We start from the raw sequence: 24622 nt of genomic DNA on the forward strand, positions 1-24622 counted from the left end.
AGGGAGGCTTTTGGCTGCCCATAAGAAGTAAACGAGATCAGGAACAGTAGTCAGCCGCTGACCTCATAACAACCCACGAAAGGCTGGCAAAGCCGCCAACTGAACCTGGAGAGAAGACCAAGGCAGGCCCCTGTCCAGGCTATCCTACAAGAACTCCAAGATGTTAGGCAGGGAAGCGCGAAAAGAGACCACTCTACACGCCCCACACTAGCCCTCAAAGGTACGCCAAACCCGCACATAGATCTGAGATGTAGAAAGTCTCCGGGACCCCAAGAGGGTGGAGATCACATTATCGGAATATCCCTTCTTACCTAGGCGTTCCCTTTCAAGAGCCAAGCTGTAAGACAAAAGGGACCCAGATCGAACATGGAAATGGGGCTGAGTCAGAAGATCGGATGAAAGAGGCAAAGGAAGAGAATCTGACACCAGATGCCACACCAGATCCACTTAACACAGACGTCGGGGCACATCCGGAGCCACTAGAACCATCAGGCCTGGGTGATGAACAATGCAGAGTAGAACACTGCCCACTAATGGCCACGGAGGAAACACATACAACAGCCCCTCCGTTGGCCATGGTTGAACCAGAGCATCCAGGCCCTCGGCCTGACCATCTCTGCGACGACTGAAGAAACGGGGTGGTTTGGCGTTGACACTCATGGCCAACAGGTCCATGAGGAGCTGACCCCAAGACTGCACTATCAACTGAAAGGCCATGTGACTTAGACACCACTCTCCAGGATCTAGCACGTGACAACTGAGGAAGTCCGCTTGAACATTTTCCACTCCGGCTATGTGGTAGGCGGAGATGTCCTGAAGGTGAGACTCTGCCCAGACCATGAGCAGAGCCACCTCCTGCACCACCTGAGTGCTCTTGGTGCCCCCCTGACTATTGACATAGGCCACTGTCATGGCATTGTCGTACAGAATCCTGACTGACTTGCCCGTCAAAAAGGAGCAAAAGACTAACAGCGCCAAATGGACGGCTTTGGTCTCCAGAACATTGATCGACCAAGACACCTCCTCCGTGGACCAGGTGCCCTGAGCTAAGCGAGCTAGACACTGAGCTCCCCAACTGAGAAGACTGACATCTGTTAGAAGCACTGTCCACTGTAGTTCATCTATACTCGTCCTCTGAACAAGAGAGGCGGTCTGGAGCCACCAACGAAGACTGCAGCGTGCCAAGCCCTGCAGAGGAACAGGGAGATCCAGACTGCCTTTAGGGCGACCACCTCCGAAGCAGAGCATACTGAAGGGGACGCATGTGGGCCTGCGCCCACCTCACCACATCTAGGGAAGCCGCCATCGACTCCAAGACTTGGAGGAAATCCTGTACCCGAGGACACCAGGACACCATAAGCAGGCGAATTAGATTGCAATTTGCTTACCCGGACCTCTGGGAGGAAGTCCTTCCCCAAGGAGGTGTCTAATAGAACCCCAAGGTACTCCAGATGCTGAGATGGGGCCAACCAACTTTTGGAAAGGTTGACCACCTACCCCAGCGACTGAAGGAACTCCACCACCCAAGCCGTGACCCGGTACTCTCCTGAAACAACTTTGCACAAATCAACTAGTCGTTCAGGTAGGGGTGCACCAGAATGCCCTGTGTCCGCAAGGCCGCTGCGATGACCACCATAACCTTGGTGAACGTCCGGGGAGCCATGCCTAGACCAAAAGGAAGCACACAGAACTGATAGTGCTGACCCAAGATCACAAAGCGAAGGAAGCGCTGATGGGAGGCCTGAATTGGAACATGCAAGTAGGCCTCCATCAAATCGAGAAAAGTCATATACTCCACTGGCTGAACCACCAGAATGACAGACTACAGCGTCTCCATGCAAAAATAGGGAATATTGAGAGCCCTGTTGACCCCCTTTAAATCTAAGATGGGCCAAAAGGTCTCCTCCTTCTTGGGCTCCACAAAGTAAATTGAGTGTCACACTCCTGAGGGGATACTGGACCAACTGCTTGGAGATCTAGCAAGCATTGAAGGGTCTGGCGAAAGGCCTGCGTCTACCATGCCATCTGACATGGAGAAGCTAGAAATGATCTGGCAGAGAGCGGGCAAACTCCAGAGCATATCCATCTCGCACCACTTCCAGGACCCACTGATCGGACATGATCTCAGCCCATTTGGGAAAAAAACTTGCACAGCCAGGCACTCAACAGAACCAAAGGGGGCATCAGCAAGGAGTCATTGGTCAATTAGACATCATTTTCCACTGACAGTTATTTTATATATAGGGGGGAGGGGGATGGTATAATGTTCTATTTTATAGGTTTCATCAATAATTAAGAATACAATATTTATGATATTTTTGATTGAAATATTTGAGGGAAGGGTGGGTGGGGAGGGAATAAATTTTATGCACTTACGAGGACAATAGAAAGAAGTTCAAGTGATGTGTAAAAGTTTTAAATGATATAATATTGTGTACTTGTTATAAGATGAAAAAATGAATAAAGAATTTGAAAAAAAACAAACAAACCAGGAGTCATTGGTCAGCAGGGGAAACGGTGGAGAGATTCCCAGCCCCCTGACAGGCTCCCCGAAAGGACTGCATGCACTGATAAAAACGACCCTGGGAAAATCTCGAAGCCGGAGAAATAGCAGCCCCACTCTCAGGGCAGTAGCAGCGGAACTCCCGCAAACACCCCAGGGCAGTATTACCCAGAGCCTCCGGGAAGGCAAGGTCCTCAGGCAGGCGGGGCACTTTAGAGTCCATCAAAGTCTGAACCAACTTATCCAAATCTTCTCCAGATAAAAAGGACCCCCGAAAGCGAAATTTTGTGAGCTTAGTTTTGGACGCGGCATCTGCCGACCAAGCGTGAAGCCACAAGGTACAACGCATGGCCACTCCAAAAGCCATAGACTTGGCAGACATCATAGAAACATAGAGTCATAAAGGGCATCCGAGAGGAACAAGGTAGCCATCTCAATGTTTGCCACCTCTTGATCCACCAAGGACCAGTCATCAGACTCACGATCCAGGACACGCTCGGCCCACAGAAAAACGGCGTGAGCCACCAGCCCCCCCACAAATAGTCGTGACATCAAAATTCTGTTTAAGAATGGTCTCCAACTTACGCTCCTCAGAGTCCCGGAAGGCAGAACCGCCCTCACCAGGCATGGTATGCCACTTAGCAGTTGCCGAGACCACCGCATCCACAACTGGCAACTTCAAGGTAGCCCCATCCCCATCCTGGATGGGATACAAACGAGGGTCTGGGTTCTCATCCAGGCTTACACGCTCCTCTGACAACAAATCCTCATCCCAAGACACCCTCAGGCACTTGGACGAGGGAGGAGGAAGAGGGGACGCCAAAGGTGTAGAGCGAGGCAAAGCCACAGGGGGTGCGGAGGGACCCCCCCTTGAAACCCCCTGGGCGCATGCGGGACCCCCAGCCGCATGAAAATAGACTCTACACAAAGCAAAAATTAAATCAGAGGGGAAAAAAACCCAGGGATTCCATGGAACTCCCTGCCACAGCAGGGGACCCAGCAGAAACCTGCCCCTGTGTTTCCAATACAGGGGGAAGGTCACCCGAGGTTGCAGGCAAAATGGAGGGTCCTGTCCGTAAAATTGGCGAAGTTCCTACCAAAAAAAACCCTCTAGGGCCTGTAGCGGCTGGGAAGCCTGAACTGTCCCAGCCGCTAAAGCAAGCAAGCCGGCTGTTAAAGAAACAGCCGAGAGGGAATCCCTCCGTGGTCGGTGGGGGAAGACCGGGCTTCCCCAATGCTCCCTGCCGACTAGCGACGGGGAGCCCTGGACGCCTGCTGCCACGGCCAACAAGGCTCCACTACCGTACCGGCCCAAACAGCTGTTTTCAGGCCAGCCGCGAGTGCCTTGCGTCTGGACCAAATTGAGCACCTCATCCCCTAAGAAGTGCTCAATTGCTCCATACGCGACCTAGCTAAAAGAAAAGTGCCGGTTAGTTAAAAAATACAGTATTTTACAGCATATTTAAAAGGAAAGCAACCCTTCAGACCGGCACTACCTCAGGATTTTTTTTTTTTTCACAGAACAGACTCCACTGGCTCTCAAAGCAGTATGCCTTGCTTGAATTAGGGGGCAAGGCTTACTGCTGAGACACCTTCAAAAAAATGTTAGGAAGGTAGAGGAAAGGGGGGAGGGACCCAGCATGATACCCGCAGGGTTCGACACCCCCGAGGTGGGACGGATCCCCAAAACAGGGCCCACCAAAGCTTTATCTGGCACAAAAAAGGGGACCAGGATCCTTAAACAAATTCCAAAAGCCTTACCAAGGGAGATAGATACAGCTCCTCACACCTGCTGAGACTGAAAGAAGACTGAGAGGAATAGTGAAAGGTACCTTTTATGTACTATTCCACAGTTTTGTTTCAATCTCCACCTGCTGGTCATGATGAGATATATACCCACTTGTAAGATACCTATACTGGTCTAGAGAGTTGCTAAAGAAGAGGTATGCTTTTATTGCTTTCCTAAAGTTGAGGAGACCTTCAAGGGATCTGTTCTGCAGGGACAGTTGATTCCAGTGGCTCAGTATGAAGTGGGAGTAGGAACATAGTTTGGCAGTTTGCAGTTGAAGGGCAAGACCAAGGGGCGTTTTGAGGTGTATTTCGTCCTGGGAGCAGAAAAGCCTGTTCAGTACATACGAAGGAAGATTTGCCATCACGTAGCCTGGCACCATGTCGTACAAGGATATGAATACTAGCATCAGACTCTTGAAGACACATTTGGCTACGGGCAGCCAGCGAGCTGACACTAGAGCCTGGAAGACTATATTTGAAATATTGGAAGGGGTCCGTTGGATAAACATAATTGTAGATGGAATAAATTCCAGACCTTCTATTACCTTTAGCTTCTGCCTACCTACTATACTAAGAAGATTTTTGCAGCATATAAGTCTTTCAATTTATTTCTTTGTTTTGAGTTTTGTTGATTAATGTAATATTTTTACTCAAACATTGAATGAATGAATGAATGAATGTGGAGTTTTTCAGACCAAGGATGTGTTCACACCTTCAGATTATTATTTGAAGATGTTATGTCTGGAGGATTTTGAATTTTGATCCAACGTAACACTGAGATCTTTTCTCCACCAGTGATTGAAAATTGCAATTTATTTCTTCAAGTATTAGTGTGTTCCTGAATACACTATTGTTTAATCTATTATAAGGAATATTCTACTTGCTTGCTGTTACTATTTTTATACTTAATTTGCACCAGTGGGAAATGAAATCTTTGGGGTTACCATCTTGGATCATAGCATTTGCTTTGTTCTAGAATTTGGGCAGATCGATCTTTTGATGTGCTTCGTAGATTAAACTTTGGTTATTTTGTTTGTTTGTTTTCCCGTGCCCTGTTGATTTTGAAGGTGTATATGTAGTGGTCTAACCAGAGGGAACGAGACCAGGCTCCATTCATGGTGTGAATCTCTGGTGGGGTGGGTTGTTGGAACATGAAGGCTGCTATGTCAAGCTGATGGCCTTTCTCATGTGTGGCTTGGGGGTCTAGAATCTTGTAGGATAGAGCTTTAAGTAAAGACAGAAGGCTTTCTACTTGTTTGGAAGATTTGTCTTCAAGGTGAAGGTTTAGATCTCCTAGGATCAAAGTGTATGCTTCTGTGATGGAATTTTGGAATATAAATTCTTCAAATTCCAATTTTGCTGTGTTCCATTTCCCTGGTGTTATGTAGCAGAGGCAGGTCATGGCACTCGATAATTGGCAGGCTAGTAGGTTCATGTAGGGGGTGGATGTTTTGTCCATCATCTTCTATTATTCCTATGTCTTGAGCCAAGCCTTTTTTATATTAGATTTATTTCATTTGTGGAGAAAAGAAAAGGAAGTGAGGAATCTTACTTAGCTTTAGATATATCAAATCATTGTAATATGAATGCAGAAATAGAGATCTTTGTGTCCCAATTGATCAAATGGATAGATTCTGCCCCCACATCTTAGTAAGGTTCTTTCAAATGCAGCTCCTATTATCAACACCCCCTAAATTTGGTGATTCCTGTATATGCAGCCATAGCCATGCAAAAGTAAAAACTTGGAGGGAGTAAGGTGCATTAGTTCATTAGTGCTTGTAACCAGGTCTCATTGCACTGAGGTCAAGTTAAACATTAACAGTGTTAACAAGCATTAGTGACTGGAAGCAGCCTGGAGACAAGGAAATGCCAACTGTACCTGAATGCAACTTGCCTTGAAATTCCATGAAAAAGATTTGAGCTTAATCACAATTATAAGACTGACATTCCTATCAAAGAGTATATTCAAAATGTTAGCCCCCGCCTAAAGCAACAGGGACAGGGATCTCACCCTCACTCCTCCCCTTCTACTTTCCACCTATTATCTCACTTTCCCTTTTTCCCCATGCTACATAAAGCTTCTAATAAAACCGGCAGAAATTGAACACAGAAATCACAAAATTTACCTCCAGATGTGTTGCCGTACCACCACCAAACCATGTTCTTCAATTACCTTATCGAGTTCAGTAGCAGAAGTATCTGTTATCATCTGCTGCCATGGAATTAAGAGCTCTAAATTTAAAATTGGACTCCACAGCAACAAGGTATGATAGGTTTAAATATATTGTCTGCTGCTGGGCTCAATGGGGTAATTCAAGATTGGGAGGTAGTGCAGCAACACAATTTGAGCAAAGTACACTGCTTGGCTGGTATTTGCTCAAAGTGAAATACAATTCTAACTGGAAACAGTACAGCAGCTTATCCTTACAACCTCTGTGACCCACCCAGACAAGCAGCACCCTTCAAACAGTAGCAGACAGTAAGGGATGCATACCTGGCCAAACCTTCTTCATAAAGATAGATAACAAGAGGATCATAGGAAGTTACCAACACATAGAGCCGGACATCAAACTTGAATCCTATAGAAAAGATGAGATCAGTTGAAGAAGACAGTTATCATAGATATAGTTATCAAAAGAACAGTTGAGGAATTTCATGGTATAGACCTTGGAAGGCAATCTTATGCAATTTTGTCCACTCCCGGCAATAGTGTTGTATGTTTTAATGGGGAGTGGGAGGGAGTTGAATTATGAAGGGGCAAGAAAGGGGTCAAGGGTATTTTCATTGTAAACTTAGCCACATGCTGAAGAGCAAAGGTACGTATTTTTCTTTGTGAATACTGTACTCCTTGAACCTGATTATTAAACCTGTTAAAACATGAAAAATAAATTTTTAAAAATGAACGGTTGAGAAACTTTGCTAAGTACACATCGCTCATGTGTAAGGAGAAAAGATGGCAAGATGTGCGACACTATCTGCTGTCACATACAACAACAGGAGACTGAACTTATGGCAGAAATTAGGCTAAGCTACGAAACAGACAGACAGACAGACCTTTCATGACATTCTACTACTACTACAAATTATTTCTATAGCGCTACCAGACGCACGCAGCACTGTACAGAGTCACAAAGAAGACAGTCTCTGCTCCAAAGAGCTTACAATCTAAACAGACAAACAGGATGTCATGGACACAGTTAAGGGGAACGGTTAATCTGCTGGTTGGGTTGGAGGGCAGTGGAGAATAGGGCTATGGATTGAAGGCTACAGCAAAATTATTCTATGAAGCAGAGACCACCAAAAAGAGCTATGTACTTCTTTCTTTGCTTTCTATGAACAATATCTGCTGCAAATATAGTATACAGTTGATTATTCTAATTCTGTCTCTCAGCTGGGTTTAATATTCTATCTCAAGGTCTAGAAGGGAATAGTTAAGCTGTCTAGCAGGAACACAAAGACAAATAAAGCAAAGCTTATCTGTACCTGAACCATTTATAGCAAGATTAACATATCCACTGTACAGCATCATACATAGAAAGTGTCAGCTCATTGGCTAGAAAAGTGTTCTTCAACCTTTTTACACCCATGGACCGGCAGAAATAAAATAATTATTTTGTGGACCGGCAAACTACTAGGACTATAATTTAAAAACCCTATTTCCGTCCCATCTCCGCGAGCTCGGTCTCCGCAAATCATCCGATCCCATCCACACAAGCCTCAGTTATGATTTTATATTGAATGTATTTTATTAAAGTATAAAAAGAAACAATATTCTGTACAACTGTCATTTTATAAATATAAATATACAGAGCAAGGACCAACAAAACCCCTGTCTCCCCTCCCCCCTTCACATATATCCCCTCTACTATCAAGAAAACTGAACAAGCCAAATTATTATAGAATGGTACACAGAAATATCATGCTAACAGAATACAGCAGTCACACATGACAGGAATAGTGTTAGGGGAGAGCAACTAGGGCGACTGCCCCCTGGTCAGAGAGAGAACCCTAAGCCAGCTGGAAGCTAAAGAAGCACTGCCTGGGCTCTGCAGTCCCCAGTTATGTCCAACACCAGCTCTAGCAGGATATATATTTCAAATCTGATATATTCTAATCACAAGATAGAAATATAATTATTTTTTTCTACCTTTTGTCGTCTCTGGTTTCTGCTTTCATCTTCTTTTCACTCCCTTCCAGTGTCTGCCCTCTCTGTCTCTTCAATTCAGCATCTGGCCCTTCCATCCACTGTCTGTCCTCTCCCCCTTCCATATGATATCTGTCTTCTTTCTATGCCCCTCTCCCCTTTCCATCCAGCCTGTGCCCCCCTCTCTCCTTTTTACGTGATTCATTCCAGCTTCACTGCTCTCTTCATTTTTATCTCTCCTACACCAGATCTACCATCGTTGTCCCTCTCTGCTTTTTTTTCTGTTGACCCCTTCCCATCATCAATCTCTCTACTTTCTCATGCCTGTCTCTCCCCTTCCCCTCCTCTAATCTCCCTGCCAGCTGTTTCCTTCCTTTTTTCCTTCTCCCTTCACTCCTCCTCCTGTCCAGCAGTAACTCTCTTCCCTTCCTCGCCTCCCAGCAGTATCTCTCCTTCTCCTTCCCTCCAGGTCCCTTTTTTTCCCTTGCCCAGCAGCTTCCCAGATTTCTTTCCCTCCTCCCCTCCCAGCAGCATCTCTCCTTCTCCCTCTCCAGTAGCAGCTGTCCCTTTTTTTCCCTTGCCCATCAGCTACCCAGACTACAATAGTGGCTTTCTTCCCTCCCAGCAGCTCTCCTTACTTCCCAGTGCAGCGATTCAGGAAGGCAGCCTCGTGCCCTTTATTGGGGTGCGTACCTCTGAGGAAAGAGGAAGTTGCATCATCAGAGGCAGCCGCAACTCAGCAAAAGCCCCAAGGCTGCCTTTGTGAATCGCTGCACTGGGAAGTAAAGGAGAGCTGCAGAGAGGGGAGAAAGCCACTGTCAGAGGCTCCCCATAATCTCTCCGGCCCAGCTAAAAATAACTCGTCGATCTTGCCGGCCCTGCATGGGAGAGCAATTCTCATAAATAAAAAATGTACGGCCACTTTTAAATTAGTAAACTCAGATCTACATGGGAGGTGGTTACACGTAGATATGAGTTTGGGAAATAATACCCTGACGTTGTTTAATATATATGCCCCTAATTCGAACCAACAAGACTTTTTTAAAAATTTGCAGAGCTTGTTATTACCACTGGCTACTTCTAATTTAGTGGTAGGTGGAGATTTCAACGCTGTAATGGATCCATTAATGGATAAAAAAACCAAGTAAAAATATAAAATCTTTAGGTTTGAATAATTTGGTTCAATCATGTGATTTAAAAGATTTATGGCGTATTCTTCATTTTAATGAAATGGAATTTTCGTTCTGTTCACAGGTCCATAAGTCTTTTTCGAGAATTGATTATATATTTGTTTCATCTCATAAAGTTCAACATGTGCTTAAAGCTTCCATTGATCCAATTATTATTTCGGATCATGCTGGAATATGGGTGGAATTACAAATAGATCAATTAGATAATAGAAGACCTCTATGGAGATTTGATAATGCATTGCTTGTGGATGACAAATTTTTGGCAGATTTTAAAGTACAAATTAGGAAATTCTTTCAATTTAATTTAGTAGAAGATACATCTATTGAAAATCTATGGGATGCCTTTAAGGTGACTATGAGAGGTTATATTATTTCCTATTCTGCTTATATTAGGAAACAGATTAAAATGCAGTTTTTGAATTTAGAAAAAGAAATTAAAGAATTAGAATCCAAATTGATAAGCAAATGGGAACATAATGTATTGCAAGCTCTTTTAAAAGCAAAAAGTAAATATAATGAATTAGCTTCAAAAATGAAAAGAAGAGATTTGTTTTCCAGACAATGTATTACGGAAATTCTAATAAGGCGGGAAAATTATTGGCAAAGAAAAGAAGAACCAACATTAATGCAATAAAAGATGATAAAGGTATTATTAATAATCAAACTGATCAAATATTAAAGCAGTTTCTGAAATTTTATAAAAACCTGTATTCTTCTGAGCCTTATATGGAGAGGCAAAAGGATGGTTTAAATTTTTTAGATTTAATTATTGGACCTAAAGTTCCAGATCATATAAAAAGAAGTTTAGATGAATCTATATCTATAAAAGAATTAGAATCAGCGTTGAAGTTTCTTAGAGTTGGATCCGCTCCAGGTGATGATGGATATACAGTAGAATTTTATAAAACATTTCAAAATGTCCTTTCACTTTATTTATTAAATTTATATCAAACACAACTTATAAAAGGTCATATTAAGGGTACTATGGCTGAATCATTAGTAATCGTTTTGCCTAAGCCAAACAAAGATCCCACTTTGGTTTCAAACTACAGGCCTATATCTTTAATAAATGTGGATAATAAGCTTCTGGAGAAAATTGTGGCTTTGAGATTATCTAAAGCTCTCCCTTATATTATAGATATGCACCAGACTGGGTTTGTTGCTAAAAGACATTCCTCTAATAACTCTAGATTAGCGTTCCATATGTTAAATTTATCAAAAAATTTGGTAGAGCCGGCTTTTGCTGTTTCATTAGATGCAGAGAAAGCTTTTGATAGGGTAGAATGGGATTTCATGTATCAAGCTTTAGATTGGTTTGATATAGGCTCTGGATTTATACAAATAATAAAAACATTGTATAGATTCCCTGTTGCAAGATTAAATATTAATAATACGTTGTCTGAGAGTTTTCGATTGCAGAAGAGAGTTAGACAAGGTTGTCCTTTATCTCCTTTGTTATTTGATATAGTATTAGAACCCTTATTGTTAGCTATGCAACAAGCAAAGGGGATACAGGGTATTCCTTATTCTGATATGGAATATAAGATTTCGGCATATGCAGATGATATTCTGCTTTATTTGAGAAATCCAGTCTACCTTACCTTGTTTGTTGGAATTGATTGATTTATTTGGTAAATTTTCAGGATATAAAATTAATTGGGGTAAATCAGAAATTTTACCTTTAAATGTTTATTGTCTAAAATGATTATTTGATTCTTTTCCATTTATATGGAAAGAGGATGGATTTAAGTATCTTGGTATTCAAATTAAAAGTACAATTGATGATACAGTAAAGGAAAATGAAAAATTTGTATTAAAAAGAGTTACGGAGTTATGTGAGCAATGGAATCCCTTACATCTTTCTTGGTGGGGGAGAGTTCAAACGATTAAAATGATTATTTTGCCTGTGGTTTGTTACCAAATGAGTATGATACCGATTTATTTTCAGGGGTCCTTTTATAAAAAGCTTAATGGTATTCTTACGAAATTTCTTTGGCTTGGCAAAATGCCTAGAATTGCTTTAGTGTCCTTGCAAAGATCAATTGAGGAGGGCGGGGTAAATTTTCCAAATTTTTATAGGTACCATCAAGCCTACATTTTACGTCAGGGTTTGTATTGGATCCTCCCAGAACTCATAGATAATGCACCAGATTGGTTGTATTTAGAATGGCGCCTCTTGTTTCCTTTGAATTTAGTTCATGTTCCAAGTATTAACATGCCTAGGAGATATAGGGAAAATAAAATGTTAATGGATACTTGGAAAACGTTGAGATATACCAGTAATTTAACACCTATCCCAATTAATAAGTCAACTAATCAATCCTTATGGATAAACTCCAAGATTAAAATAGGCGGCGCTCAAGTCCTTTGGAAGAACTGGATTATTGCAGGCATTCGATCTCTAAATGATGTTATTTCGGATGGTAAACTGCTTGAATTTTCACATCTGCAACATAGATTTGGTCTTGGTAAAACACAAAGTTTTAAATGGTTGCAGTTGAAGCAGGCCATTCAGGTAGGGTTCCCTGAAAGGAAGACTTTGAACAGTCAGTATAGTTTGGAGTTCCTATGCTTCCAAGCAGACTTCCTAGGTCATCAAGCTGCATTGTGGTATAAATTATTATCTGGATACTTGAATAAAAAACCAAAGAATGGTCTGAGAGACATTTGGAGCATTGAGATCAAGCACCAAATTTCTGCATCTCAATGGCCACAAATTTGGTCTTGGAGAATGAGATGTACAGTGTCAGCATCTATGAGACAAACTTGGTTATTTTTGTTACATAGAGTGTTTTGGACCCCTGTTCGTTTACAAAAACTAGATAGTTCTAAGTCCAATAAATGCTGGCACTGTAATCTGGAACCTGGGACATTAGATCATCTACTTTATTATTGTCCCTATATTAAGATATTTTGGAATTCAATCTGGTCTCAAGTAAATACATTATTGGAAAATCATGTTGTACTTTCTTATGATACAGTGTTATTTGGCATGATGATGAGAAAAAGAGTCAAATATCATCATAGAACAACAAGCTTTTATTAATCATGACAGGGGTTGCCATCCAACATATAACCAATAATTGGAAAAATCACAGTAACCTTAGTTATACATTTTGGTGGAATTCTTTATGCCATATATTTAAAATGGAACGAGCAATAGCAGTACAAAGAGGGACATATACTAACTTTATAAAAATATGTGGGCCATTGGCAAAATATTGTGATAAATAGTCATCAATTCTTCTCTTTTCCTTTTCTTTTTCAGCACACTAAAGGGGGGAGGGAGTTGGGAATAATTTTACATATGTTATAATATGATGTATAATATGTGTATATTTCTATTGAAAATGTGATGAAGGATGGGTGGTAGGGGGGGAGTTATTGTATCACTAGATTTTTATGTGGTAGATATTAATGTGCTATTGTGGAATAATTTGTATAATATATTCTTTTGTTGTTTAATTTGAAAATGAATAAAGAATTATAAAAAAAAAAAAAAAAAAAGAAGAATGGGCTAGAACATCTCAACAGTATTACCCACATGCAATACATACTGCACCATACAACCATCTGTAAAGCTTCCACAGTCTATATCAAAGCTAACAGCACTCAGAATGGAAAGCACAGTTACTTACCGTAACGGATGTTATCTGGAGACAGCTGGCAGATATTCTCACATATGGATGACATCATCCACGGAGCCCAATACGGACAGTATAAAAAGTGAACTGTCACTAAGTTAAGAAACTTTGTGACTGACTTCCCGTCTGCTGAGGCCCACAAGTTAAGAAGCCAACCAGGGGAGGTAAGAGGGATGTGAGAATATCTGCCTGCTGTCTCTAGACCTGTGCTTTATCCTAGGACAAGCAGGCAGCATATTCTCACATATGGGACACCCTAGCTTACTACAGAGGGATAGAGGGAGAGTTGGCCTTTAAGAAAATAAATTTTGTAAGACTGCTTGGCCAAAGTGCCCATCTCGTCTGGAATATGATTCCAAATAGCAGTGAGACATGAACTGAGGACCAAATAGCTGCTTTGCAGATTTTATCAATGGGAGTGGAACGCAACTGAAGCTGCCATAGCTCGGACTTTATGTGCTGTTATACACCCCCCCCCCCCCCCCCTGAGCTGCAGCCCAGCCTGAGCATAGCAGAAGGAAATACAGGCCGCAAGCCATGTGGAAATAGTTCTCTTGGTTACTGAGCGGCCCAATCTGTTGGGATCAAAGGAGATGAACAGTTGAGACCGAGTCCTTTGTAAGTAATAAGCTAATGCTCGTATGCAGTCCAAGATATGATGAGCTGTTTCTCTAGGGTGACAATGAGGCTTCAGAAAGAAAACTGGAAGTACAATCGATTGATTCAAATGAAATTCCATAACCACTTTTGGCAAGAATTTCAGATGGGTGTGAAAAACTACTTTGTCCTGGTGGAACACTGTAAAAGGTGGGTCCGCCATTAATGCTTAAAGCTCACTCACGCGATGTGCCGAAGTGATGGAGATTAAAAATACAATTTTCTGTGAAACACAATCGGTGTTGAGGAAGTAGCAGTGAAGACCGAGTCTTGTGGATCATTATACTACACTTCACATTGTGGACTTGATATTGCACGTTGGGATTTTTTTCTTGGGGATTTATTGTCACAACAACACCTGAACTTTTTTGAACTTTATTTCAACCCAGGAATAGTAAATATAAAGGAGATTTTTTTGACCTCTTACACCCGAACCCAGACACTGTCTAACTTTATATGAAGCTAAGTACCATCTTTTCTTTTTACAACATTTTTTAGTTGTTGACCAAATATATTAACATCAGGTCATTTCATCAATCATTATTATGGTAGGTAGGCAGGTGGGTGCAATGATGGAGAGATACAATATCATTATTTTGTAACACTGCTGTGTTTGAATGATATTATAAACTGAGCACTCACTTATAATTTAGTTTTTTAATATTTTGATTTACAATTCATAATTAGGTTGATAAATTATTGAATTCTTATATTTATATTTTTTGTCTTTAGTGAATTTATTTTATAATTAATAATTTCTCCCACATTTATATTTCTTTTTTGACCTCCAAGCTAACCAGAATGGGACGGCGGGAGTGTTGGCAAATTAGGAATACAGATTACGCAAAACTGACTGGCCGAACTGGCCGTCGCGTCGGGAGAAAATATCCAGACAGTAGTGCGAGGTGAAGGTATGAACCCAGGACCAAGTGGCGGCCTTGCAGATCTCCTCAATAGGCGTGGACCTGAGGAAAGCGAGAGGCGCCGCCATCGCTCTGACTTTATGTCCCATGACTCGACCCTGCAGCGGGAGACCAGCCTGAACATAGCAGAAGGAAATACAAGCAGCTAACCAGTTGGACAAGGTGCTCTTGGAGACAGGACGCCCCAACCGATTCAGATCAAACGATATGAAGAGTTGAGGCGCCGTCCGATGAGCTTGAGTGCATTGCAGGTAGAAAGCCAACGCCCTCTTACAGTCAAGAGTGTGTAGCGCTACTTCTCCAGGATGAGAATGAGACTTAGGAAAAAACACAGGAAGAACAATGGATTGGTTGAGGTGGAAATCCGAAACCACCTTAGGCAAGAATTTAGGATGAGTACGAAGGACCACTTTGTCATGATGAAAAACAGTAAAAGGCGGGTCCGCAACCAGAGCCTGCAGCTCACTGACTCTGCGAGTAGATGTGAGGGCAATCAGGAACACCAACTTCCAAGTGAGATCCTGAGGAGAGGGGTAAAGCTAAATAGGCACCCCCAAAAATCTACTGAGAATCAGTCTCAAGAGCACAAAACCTCATGAGGGCAGTTAGAGCTCAACTGAAACTAGTTACAACCCAGGTCAGGAGCAGGCTGTTAGCTCGTCATCTGTCCGCTTGGGAGACGAGGAAATATTGAACATTCTGTGCTATATTATACCCTTAAGGGGTGAGTCACAAGAACTATTTTCTTCCTCTGTCTCCATCCACTAGTAGAGGTACATAACCCATTGGTCTGGACCAGTCTGATAAGAGACATTACTCTGATACCCTGGACTTGCTCTGATTCTTGCTGACAATTCCTCTCTATCTATACCTTCATGGGAGAAAATGTGTAGTAGTAAACTAACCTACCTGCATTTGAGCAGGTTGATTAAACATTACAGGCTATACAAAACAGCCCTTGTGCCCAACAGGCCACTTACAATTATGACATGAAGGGAAAGGCAGTCACCTAAAAGTTATGCTTGCAAGTTAAATACATTTTTATTTAGAAACCAACCCTGATGAGGCAGAAGATCCAAACATTAAAATGGGCTTTCTGTGGAATAAAGTCACATGCAAGTCAATATAGTGGAATATAGTGTATAGAGTTATCTATACACATTAAAATCTTAAAAATCAGTGGATAAAATGGATCAAAAAGAGACCTCAGAAAAATCGCTCAACTATTAACACATACAGTGTCACATATGTGAGCCTATTGCAGTCATTGATCTCAGAAAAAACACTCCACTACATATCCATCAAAATAACTTTCAAAAATACAGCAAAAATGCCCTCCTGATAGAGATTCAAAGGAAAATTGTTCCACAGGATATAAAGGCCACTTTAGCAGATAGGGAAAATGAGCCATTCCACACCTTGCTAGATTGTGCTGAGAAAATGTATGAGGCCCAGCAATATAGTCCAGCAGGCCATAAGAACATAAGAGAACATAAGAGGTTGCCTCCGCCGAGTCAGACCAGAGGTCCATCTCGCTCAACGGTCCGCTCCCGCGGCGGCCCATCAGGCCTAGTTGCCTGAACAGTGTCCCTGACTAATTCTGTACTGTCTCTAATCCTATCCCTATAACCTACCTCTACTCCTATCTATACCCCTCGATCCCTTGGTCTTCCAGGTACCTATCTAAACCTTCTTTGAAGCCCTGTAGCGTTCTCCTGCTTATCACATCCTCCGGTAGCGCGTTCCATGTGTCCACCACCCTCTGGGTGAAAAAGAACTTCCTGCCATTTGTTCTAACCTTCCCCCTTTCAATTTCTCTGAGTGCCCCCTTGTACTTGTGGTTCCCCATAATTTGAAAAATCTGTCCCTATCTACTCTTTCTATGCCCTTCATGATCTTGAAGGTTTCTATCATGTCTCCTCTAAGTCTCCGCTTTTCCAGGGAGAAAAGCCCCAGCTTTTTCAGTCTGTCAGTATATGAGAGGTCCTCCATACCCTTTATTAGCTTAGTTGCTCTTCTCTGGACTCTCTCAAGTACCGCCATGTCCTTCTTGAGGTACGGCGACCAGTACTGGACACAGTACTCCAGGTGCGGGCGTACCATTGCACGATACAGTGGCAGGATGACTTCCTTCGTCCTGGTCGTGATACCCTTCTTAATGATGCCCAACATTTTGTTTGCCTTCCTTGAGGCCGCGGCGCACTGCGCCAATGCCTTCAATGATGTGTCTACCATCACTCCCAGGTCTCTTTCAATGTCACTCACCCCTAGCGGTGATCCCCCCATTGTGTAAGTGTACATCAGGTTCTTTTCCCCTACGTGCATGACCTTGCATTTCCCTATGTTGAAGCTCATTTGCCACTTTTTTGCCCACTCTTCCAGCGCTGTCAGATCTTTTTGGAGATCTTTGCAGTCCTCCGTGTTTTCAACCCTGCTGTATAGTTTGGTGTCATCCACAAATTTAATAACCTCACATTTTGTACCTGCCTCCAGGTCATTAATAAATACATTGAATAGGAGCGGTCCCAACACCGACCCCTGCGGAACTCCGCTCGTGTCCCATTGCCAGTCTGAGTAATGGCCCTTTATTCCAACCCTCTGTTTCCTGTCCGCCAGCCAGTTTTTGATCCATCGGTGTACCTCCCCTTGCACCCCGTGCTTCCATAGCTTCCTCAGCAGTCTTTCGTGTGGTACCTTGTCGAAGGCTTTTTGGAAGTCAAGGTAAATGATATCTATAGATTCCCCTTTATCCACCTGGCTGTTTACCCCCTCAAAGAAGTATAATAAGTTTGTGAGGCATGACCTGCCCTTGCAGAAGCCATGCTGGCTCGGCTTTAGCTGCCCAGTGTTTTCGATGTGTTCCCAGATGCTGTCTTTAATCAGCGCTTCCAACATCTTACCCGGGACCAAGGTCAAGCTCACCGGCCTGTAGTTTCCTGGGTCTCCCCTTGAGCCTTTCTTGAAGATGGGTGTGACATTTGCTATTTTCCAGTCTTCCGGTATTTCACCGGTTTTTAAAGATAGGTTGCATATTTGTCGAAGTGGCTCAGCTATTTCGTTCCTTAGTTCCTTGAGCACCCTTGGGTGAATGCCGTCCGGACCTGGTGATTTGTCGCTCTTTAGCCTGTCTATCTGCCTGAGGACATCCACCTTGCTCACCTCTAGTTGGACCAGATTTTCATCCTGGTCTCCTTTTGCGATCTCCTCGGGTTCCGGAATGTTGGTTGTGTCCTCCCTCGTGAAAACTGAAGTGAAGAATTCGTTTAACCTGTCAGCTATCTCCTTTTCCTCTTTTAAGACTCTTTTTCTGTCTCCATCATCCAAGGGTCCCACTTCCTCCCTTGCTGGTTGCTTCCCCTTGACGTACCTGAAGAATGATTTGAAGTTTGTTGCTTCCCCCGCCAGTCTCTCTTCATATTTCCTTTTTGCTTCCCTAACCACTCGGTGACACTCCTTTTGATGTTTTTTGTGCTCCTTTCGGTTGTCCTCTGATTTGTCCTTTTTCCATTTTTTGAATGATGCCTTCTTGTCATTTATCGCCTTTTTCACTGCATTCGTTATCCACACTGGGATTTTTGTTCTATTTTTTTTTTTTTTGCACCCTTTCCTGAACTTGGGGACGCACAGGTTTTGTGCTTCGTGCACCGTGCCCTTGAGTAAGGTCCAGGCTTTTTCTACGGACTCCATCTTCCTTGTGCTGTCCTTGAGTTTCTTTCCCACCATTTTCCTCATGGCATCATAATTTCCTTTTTTGAAGTTCAGTGCTGTCGTTGTAGTTCTTTTCACCTTGGATGATCCAACTTCTAGCCTGTACAGGATCGTGTTGTGATCGCTGTTTCCTAATGGGGCTAGTACCTTAGCGGGTCCCCCTAATCCGGTGAAGATTAGGTCAAGAGTGGCATCTCCCTGTGTTGGTTCCATGACCAGCTGCTCCATGAAACAGTCCCTCGTGACTTCCATGAATTTGGTCTCCCTCATGCAGTTTGAGTGCCCTATACTCCAGTCTATTCCCGGGTAGTTGAAGTCCCCCATCACCACCACACTTCCGCTTTTGCATATCTGCCCCAGTTCAGCCTCCAGATCCTGGTCGATTTCTTCCGTTTGTCCCGGTGGGCGATAGTACAGACCCAATTTTATGTCTGCTCCATTTCCTCCGGGTAGCTTAACCCATAGTGATTCCAAGTGCTCCGCTCTTGCTGTTGTTTCCATCCTGGCAGAAGGTATGGAATCCTTTATATATAGCGCTAATCCTCCACCTTTTTTGTGTGACCTATCTCTCCTGTAGAGTTTGAACCCTACTTTTCAACAGACCAAATCCTTAACACACCCCACCTTCCTTAACGGTTCCCACCTCTTCCGTAACGTTTTCCCCTCTTCCCTTCCCACTCCTCTAAGATGGTTGCTCCCTCCATTCAACTTTTATGCATTTATTCCCTTCTCTTATTCAATGTATTCTCTTACTGCATGCACTGTATATAGCCCTTCCCTCACCTAATTGTAAACGTAAGTCTAATTTGCCTCTTTGATTGCGTTGCTATGTTCTCCAATTCCAACCGCACTGTATGTATTTTCATCTGACTGTTGTGAACCGCCTAGAACTCCCTGGGTATGGCGGTATACAAAAATAAAATTATTATTATTATTATTATATCTATATACCAAAATTCATTATCATATCAAACCCCCCACCTCCCCCCCTCCCAGATGTGCATTTTTAAAAGGAAAAAAAAAAATAATAATACTTAGACATTACATTAGCAGACAGTTCTAAAAGGCAAAATATGCACTCTTTCGATTCACACCATTTCATTCAAGATTCAAATTCGAAAAGCAATTTGGTGTAAGGCAGGGGTGTCCAATGTCGGTCCTCGAGGGCCGCAGTCCAGTCGGATTTTCAGGATTTCCCCAATGAATATACATGAGGTCTATTTGCATGCACTGCTTTCATTGTATGCATATTCATTGGGGAAATCCTGAAAACCCGATTGGATTGCGGCCCTTGAGGACTGACATTGGACACCCCTGGTGTAAGGGATCAACAGACACAGCATTAGAAATTACACTGATGAGTTATGATGAGGATGAGTTATGGCAGGAAGTGTGGATCAGAGAATTTAAGTCCATTTGATTGGCTTCAATCTTTCAATCGATGTACTTTGTGTTGCATCGATCCCAATGGACCCCACAGAAAATCGCTAAACTCTCTTGTACTGACTCCAATCTATGCTGGTCCTATAAGAAATCAGTGGGCACATTGCCCCATATGATATTCCATTGTCCTCACCTTAAATTGTATTGGGACAGAGTCTGGAATACCATCTCTTCTATACTGATCATCCATGAACCCTTACCTCAAAATCATTATTCTAGGACTAAAAGGACTGAAACACTCCCTATCTGAACATAACAAACGCTTACTCAACATCTTACTATTCTTGGCCATTAAAAACATCTTGCACTGTTGGAAGGACCTATCAAAGGTGGAATATATGGTATTGTGGAACACAGTTTGCATAACCATCAAATTTGAATGTGCCACAGCAGGAAAACATAAAGCTACTAATTCATTTCTCAAAATATGGAGCTCTGTTCAAACATACTGTACTTTAGACCGTTGACACACAGTATTTTTGGATAGCTTAATTTATGTCATGCGGTGATGTTCGCTGAGAATCTCTTCTATTCTTTGCATGTGCAACGTCAACAAAACATGTGTACTGAATTGTTATATCTGTTTGACATGAGATATCTGGTTGTATTGTATTGCCTTGTTTACGTTAATTTCTTCATATACTCTGCTTGGCTTGTACAGCTGGAATGCATCATGTCCTAATCAACATTTGTATATTTGATTTTCTCTATGTTATTATAAATTTAATTTAAAAAAATATTTAAAAAAAGAAAAAGAAATTACAGTCTTGTGATCTTTTCATGAGGTCATCGACCACAGACTACAAAACCTTCAAGAAAGATACTAAAACCCTACTCTTCAAAAAATACATAAAACCTATCTAACACGACCAGTTCCTACCCAAACCCCACCTACCCACTCTATACCCTTTATATACTCTAATATGCTACCCACTAATGCTAAATGCCTCTATTTACCCAACACTTACCACTTTAAGATCTCAACAACTCTTTGGTAATTCATATATAACTCTTACGACATCTCTTATGCTATTCCTGTAAACTTTTATGTAATTTCTGAGAACTTTTATGTAATCCGCCTTGAACCACAAGGTATTGGCTGAATAGAAATCACTAATGTAATGTAATGAGGCTGGAGGGATGCAGGCGCTCTGCATCTGACATCTTGTGATGTTTCTTTTGGCATATGGTAATCAAACCATTGAAACTCTGGGTCAAGTATGGCTCACTCTCAGGCTGGTTAAGATGTCAATAAAATACCCAGTTAATAGTGACCAAGTATGCATTAACTGGTAATGAGTTTCTTAAAAAGTTCAAACCCATCCTGGACAATATGGACACAGGTAATCACCCTGTGTATGGTAGAGTGAAGCAGGGTAGATCAGAGGCACTTGTATGACGGAATAGACAATGGACTGTTATTCAACAATGATGAGTCCAAGGTACTGAAACAAATCTCTGTAAAACTGGAAGATGTCATGGTGCAATTTGACAAACTGAAGAGTAGCAAATAGCCAGAACTTGCACAGCCATTGTTAGTAATATGTAATTTATCTTTAAAATCAAGCATGGTACTGGAAGATTGGAGGGTGGCCAATGTAACGCCAAATTTTAAACAGGGTTCCAGAGATGATCCAGGAAATTAGACTGGTGAATCTGGCAAAATGGTAGGGACTATTATGAAGAACAAAATTACTGAGCACACATAGGCATGGATTAATGAAATAAAGCCAGCATGGATTTAGTCAAGGGAAGTCTCGCCTCACCAATCTATTACATTTCTTTGAAGGAGTAAACAAACATGTGGAAAAAAAAGGGAGCTAATATTTTGTGTATATGTATTTTCAAAAGGTGTTCGACAAAGTCTCTATTACAGTTCCGCAGAAGACTATCATTTAAAGGGACTATTATGTTATCAAAGCATAGCTAACAATCACAGGGAATCTCAGCTTAGAGACTTTGTTTTTGAGGAAAGGAAAAGAGAAGCAACGTTTCATCTAGGAATAAACTGGAAAGAGGGAATGATGCATCACAGAGTAATTTACCATCTATAACAAGAGGGCAATAACTTACTACTGTATGTAAGAGTAATGGGGAGGGAAGGTGTGACACTTAAGTGAGAGTAACTTACCATCTATGAGTAAGGGGTTATTGATGTAACGAGACACAAGAATGTTCTCTTCAAGACTGATCTGGCTTGGCTGTAGGAAAGAAAGGGAGAGAGAACATTGAAGGAGAAGCTGTGGAGTACTAGGGGCAAATAAAGGTAACCAGACATCATATGTATAATTCCCCCAACTCTCACATGTTACATATACACTGAACTCTTGAGTGCAAATGCCCACCACAGTCTAGCAAGAATTTATAACTTCAGGCACAGAATTCCTGCTCACACAGTACGATGTGTATTCCCCTCTAAAGACATATTGAGCTCTTAGTTTCACTTTTTTTCCCCCAATTTTTCCATATAGCACAGATACTTACCGTAACAGGTGTTATCTGGAGACAGCAAGCAAATATTCTCACATATGTGTGTGACGTCACAAGTCACAAAAAATTGCACCCTCCAAAATACAGGACAAGAGAATCACCTTTCCTTACAAAAAGGGAGAAAAGACCTCAGTGTCTAATAGGGGCTCTTTAAGCTTCCCATATAGGCAGGCTAGTTTTAAACAAAATTTAATCCTAGCAGACACATCCTTGGTCAGAAAAACTCCCAATTAGTGCGTGAACTTCTATTCTAATTTTCTTATAGTTTTATGTATTTTCTTAAAGTTTTATATATTTTTTTACTTTTCTTCAAACAGCAATTGTCAAAAATAGAAGTCACTTATCTGAATACTTTGATATTCAGGTGTGGTCCTGGAGTAAAGAAAGCAGGGTGGGTGCAATTTTTTGTGATTTATTTTGGGCATCCTTTTCTTGATTTTTTGGATATTTTTGTGACGTCACAAGCACGTGTGTGGATATTGACTCCTAATACAGATGTAACAAATATGAGGATGATACTTTCTAAGTGAGAGTTTGATAATGAGAAAGAAAGTGATTCAAGAGGATACGCCCTCCAATTGGAAAGTACTAAGACAAGGTCACAACCATTGGGTAAAAACTGAGAGGCTTCTTGGAATGAATAAGGGCTACCATGCATATAGGAACTAGAAGAAGGTGGACAGACAATGGTTATCTGTCTAATGATGTATGGAAAGTTTTGATAGCACTGGGGGAATTTGACTGAAGTAGAAGAAAAACTAGAGTTTGAAAAAAGAATATTAATTTGTTATGAAATGTTATACTTAAAGCATATATGAGAGTTAATCAAGTGTGTATCTTTAAGTTCATATGAGTTTAACTGCTACACTTGTTGTAACATGCAAAAATGAATAAAGAATTTATAATAAACCGAAAAAAGGTACAAAAAATAGTCCAGCACCAATGGTAGAAGGTAAGTCATCTGACTCGGTGAGTGATGGTCAAGGAAAAACATTAGGACTTGAATACCACTATTTCCTTTTTTTTTTTTTTTTTCTTGCCATTATACAACCTCACTCAAAGCAGTTTACACAACCTATCTAATGTAACTGGGAAGTGGTGGATCAAGTGACTTGTTCAGGGTCACAAGGAGCACCATGGGATTTTAACATACTACCAGAGAATACTATGGGTTAAACTACTATGCTACTACTTATTGAAAAGGAGAATGGAATAGCTTTAGAGAAGCTCTTGCTAGCAATTTATTAGTATTGAAAATGCCAATCTTGATCTGCAGTAGATGCTTGTGCTAAGGGGGTCGAGTAGACTAGGTCTGAACCTGGAAGAACCCTATTGATCTTATATATCATATTGGTGACAGCCTGGAGCATGTTATCTTTTAAAACTTTCAAGGCAGATGAATCCAAGAATGTATTACAAATTGTTGATCAGGCTCTATCAGAATTGCTCATAGAAAAAAGATAGCACCTGATTTCAGAAAAACTAGAAGATTTTCTCATTCTTTGCATGCAACAGTGACTTGGAGTGATTTGCAGAATTTAGCATTTGCACTAAATTAGAATAATGAAAGCAGGATCTGTTTGCTAAAAACAAAGATTAGTAGGAAAAATAGCGTGGTTATGTGCAGAAATTTGAAGCACTACTGGTAATTCCTGTACTGAATGAGACTCTGAGAATATATTTGGAGGACCTAGACCAGATAAAAAAAAGATATACATATATATAGATCTATACAGTATATTTTGCAAGCGAAAAACAAATGGTTGTGACAACTGCCACAAGGCTACAGTATTCTGAAGATAAAAGATGAGTGAAGAAAAGTAAGACATGCTTGTGCCTGATAACAAAAATCTAGCAAGGACTGAAAAAGGAGCTATTGCCTCAGTCTCTCCAAGTTGCTTAATTTTGGTTTTGGTTTTATATCTGCTGTATGGCTCGATGTGTTTACCTTTCCCTGGAGAATGCTGCTGTGTTGAATGCAAGAGAAAAACTGCAAGGTTGAACCCTGGCCCATAGGAGTCCTCTCAGCCTGTAGTTAGTTCTAGTGGTTTGGATAGGTTCCTAGAGGATAAAGGAATTGAGGGGTACAGATAGGAGTAGAGGTAGGTCACAGGGATAGTCAGGGACCA

The 24622-nt window shown here is 41.7% G+C and overlaps 1 protein-coding gene across 4 annotated transcripts in view; it reads right to left on the reverse strand.

Moving 5' to 3' along the window:
- TTLL5 (tubulin tyrosine ligase like 5) overlaps positions 1 to 24622 on the reverse strand; it is a 602590-nt gene that overhangs the window by 464042 nt on the left and 113926 nt on the right. For all 4 annotated transcript variants that reach the window (XM_033951293.1, XM_033951292.1, XM_033951290.1 and 1 more), the window contains 2 exons: positions 22135 to 22204; positions 6789 to 6873 (listed from right to left, as the gene is read on the reverse strand). In XM_033951293.1, coding sequence (XP_033807184.1) covers positions 6789 to 6873; positions 22135 to 22204 — 155 coding nt within the window. The remainder of the gene's footprint in view (positions 1 to 6788; positions 6874 to 22134; positions 22205 to 24622) is intronic.

Source organism: Geotrypetes seraphini, chromosome 7, assembly GCF_902459505.1.
Source record: "Geotrypetes seraphini chromosome 7, aGeoSer1.1, whole genome shotgun sequence".
In the NCBI taxonomy this organism is placed as follows: Eukaryota; Metazoa; Chordata; class Amphibia; order Gymnophiona; family Dermophiidae; genus Geotrypetes; species Geotrypetes seraphini.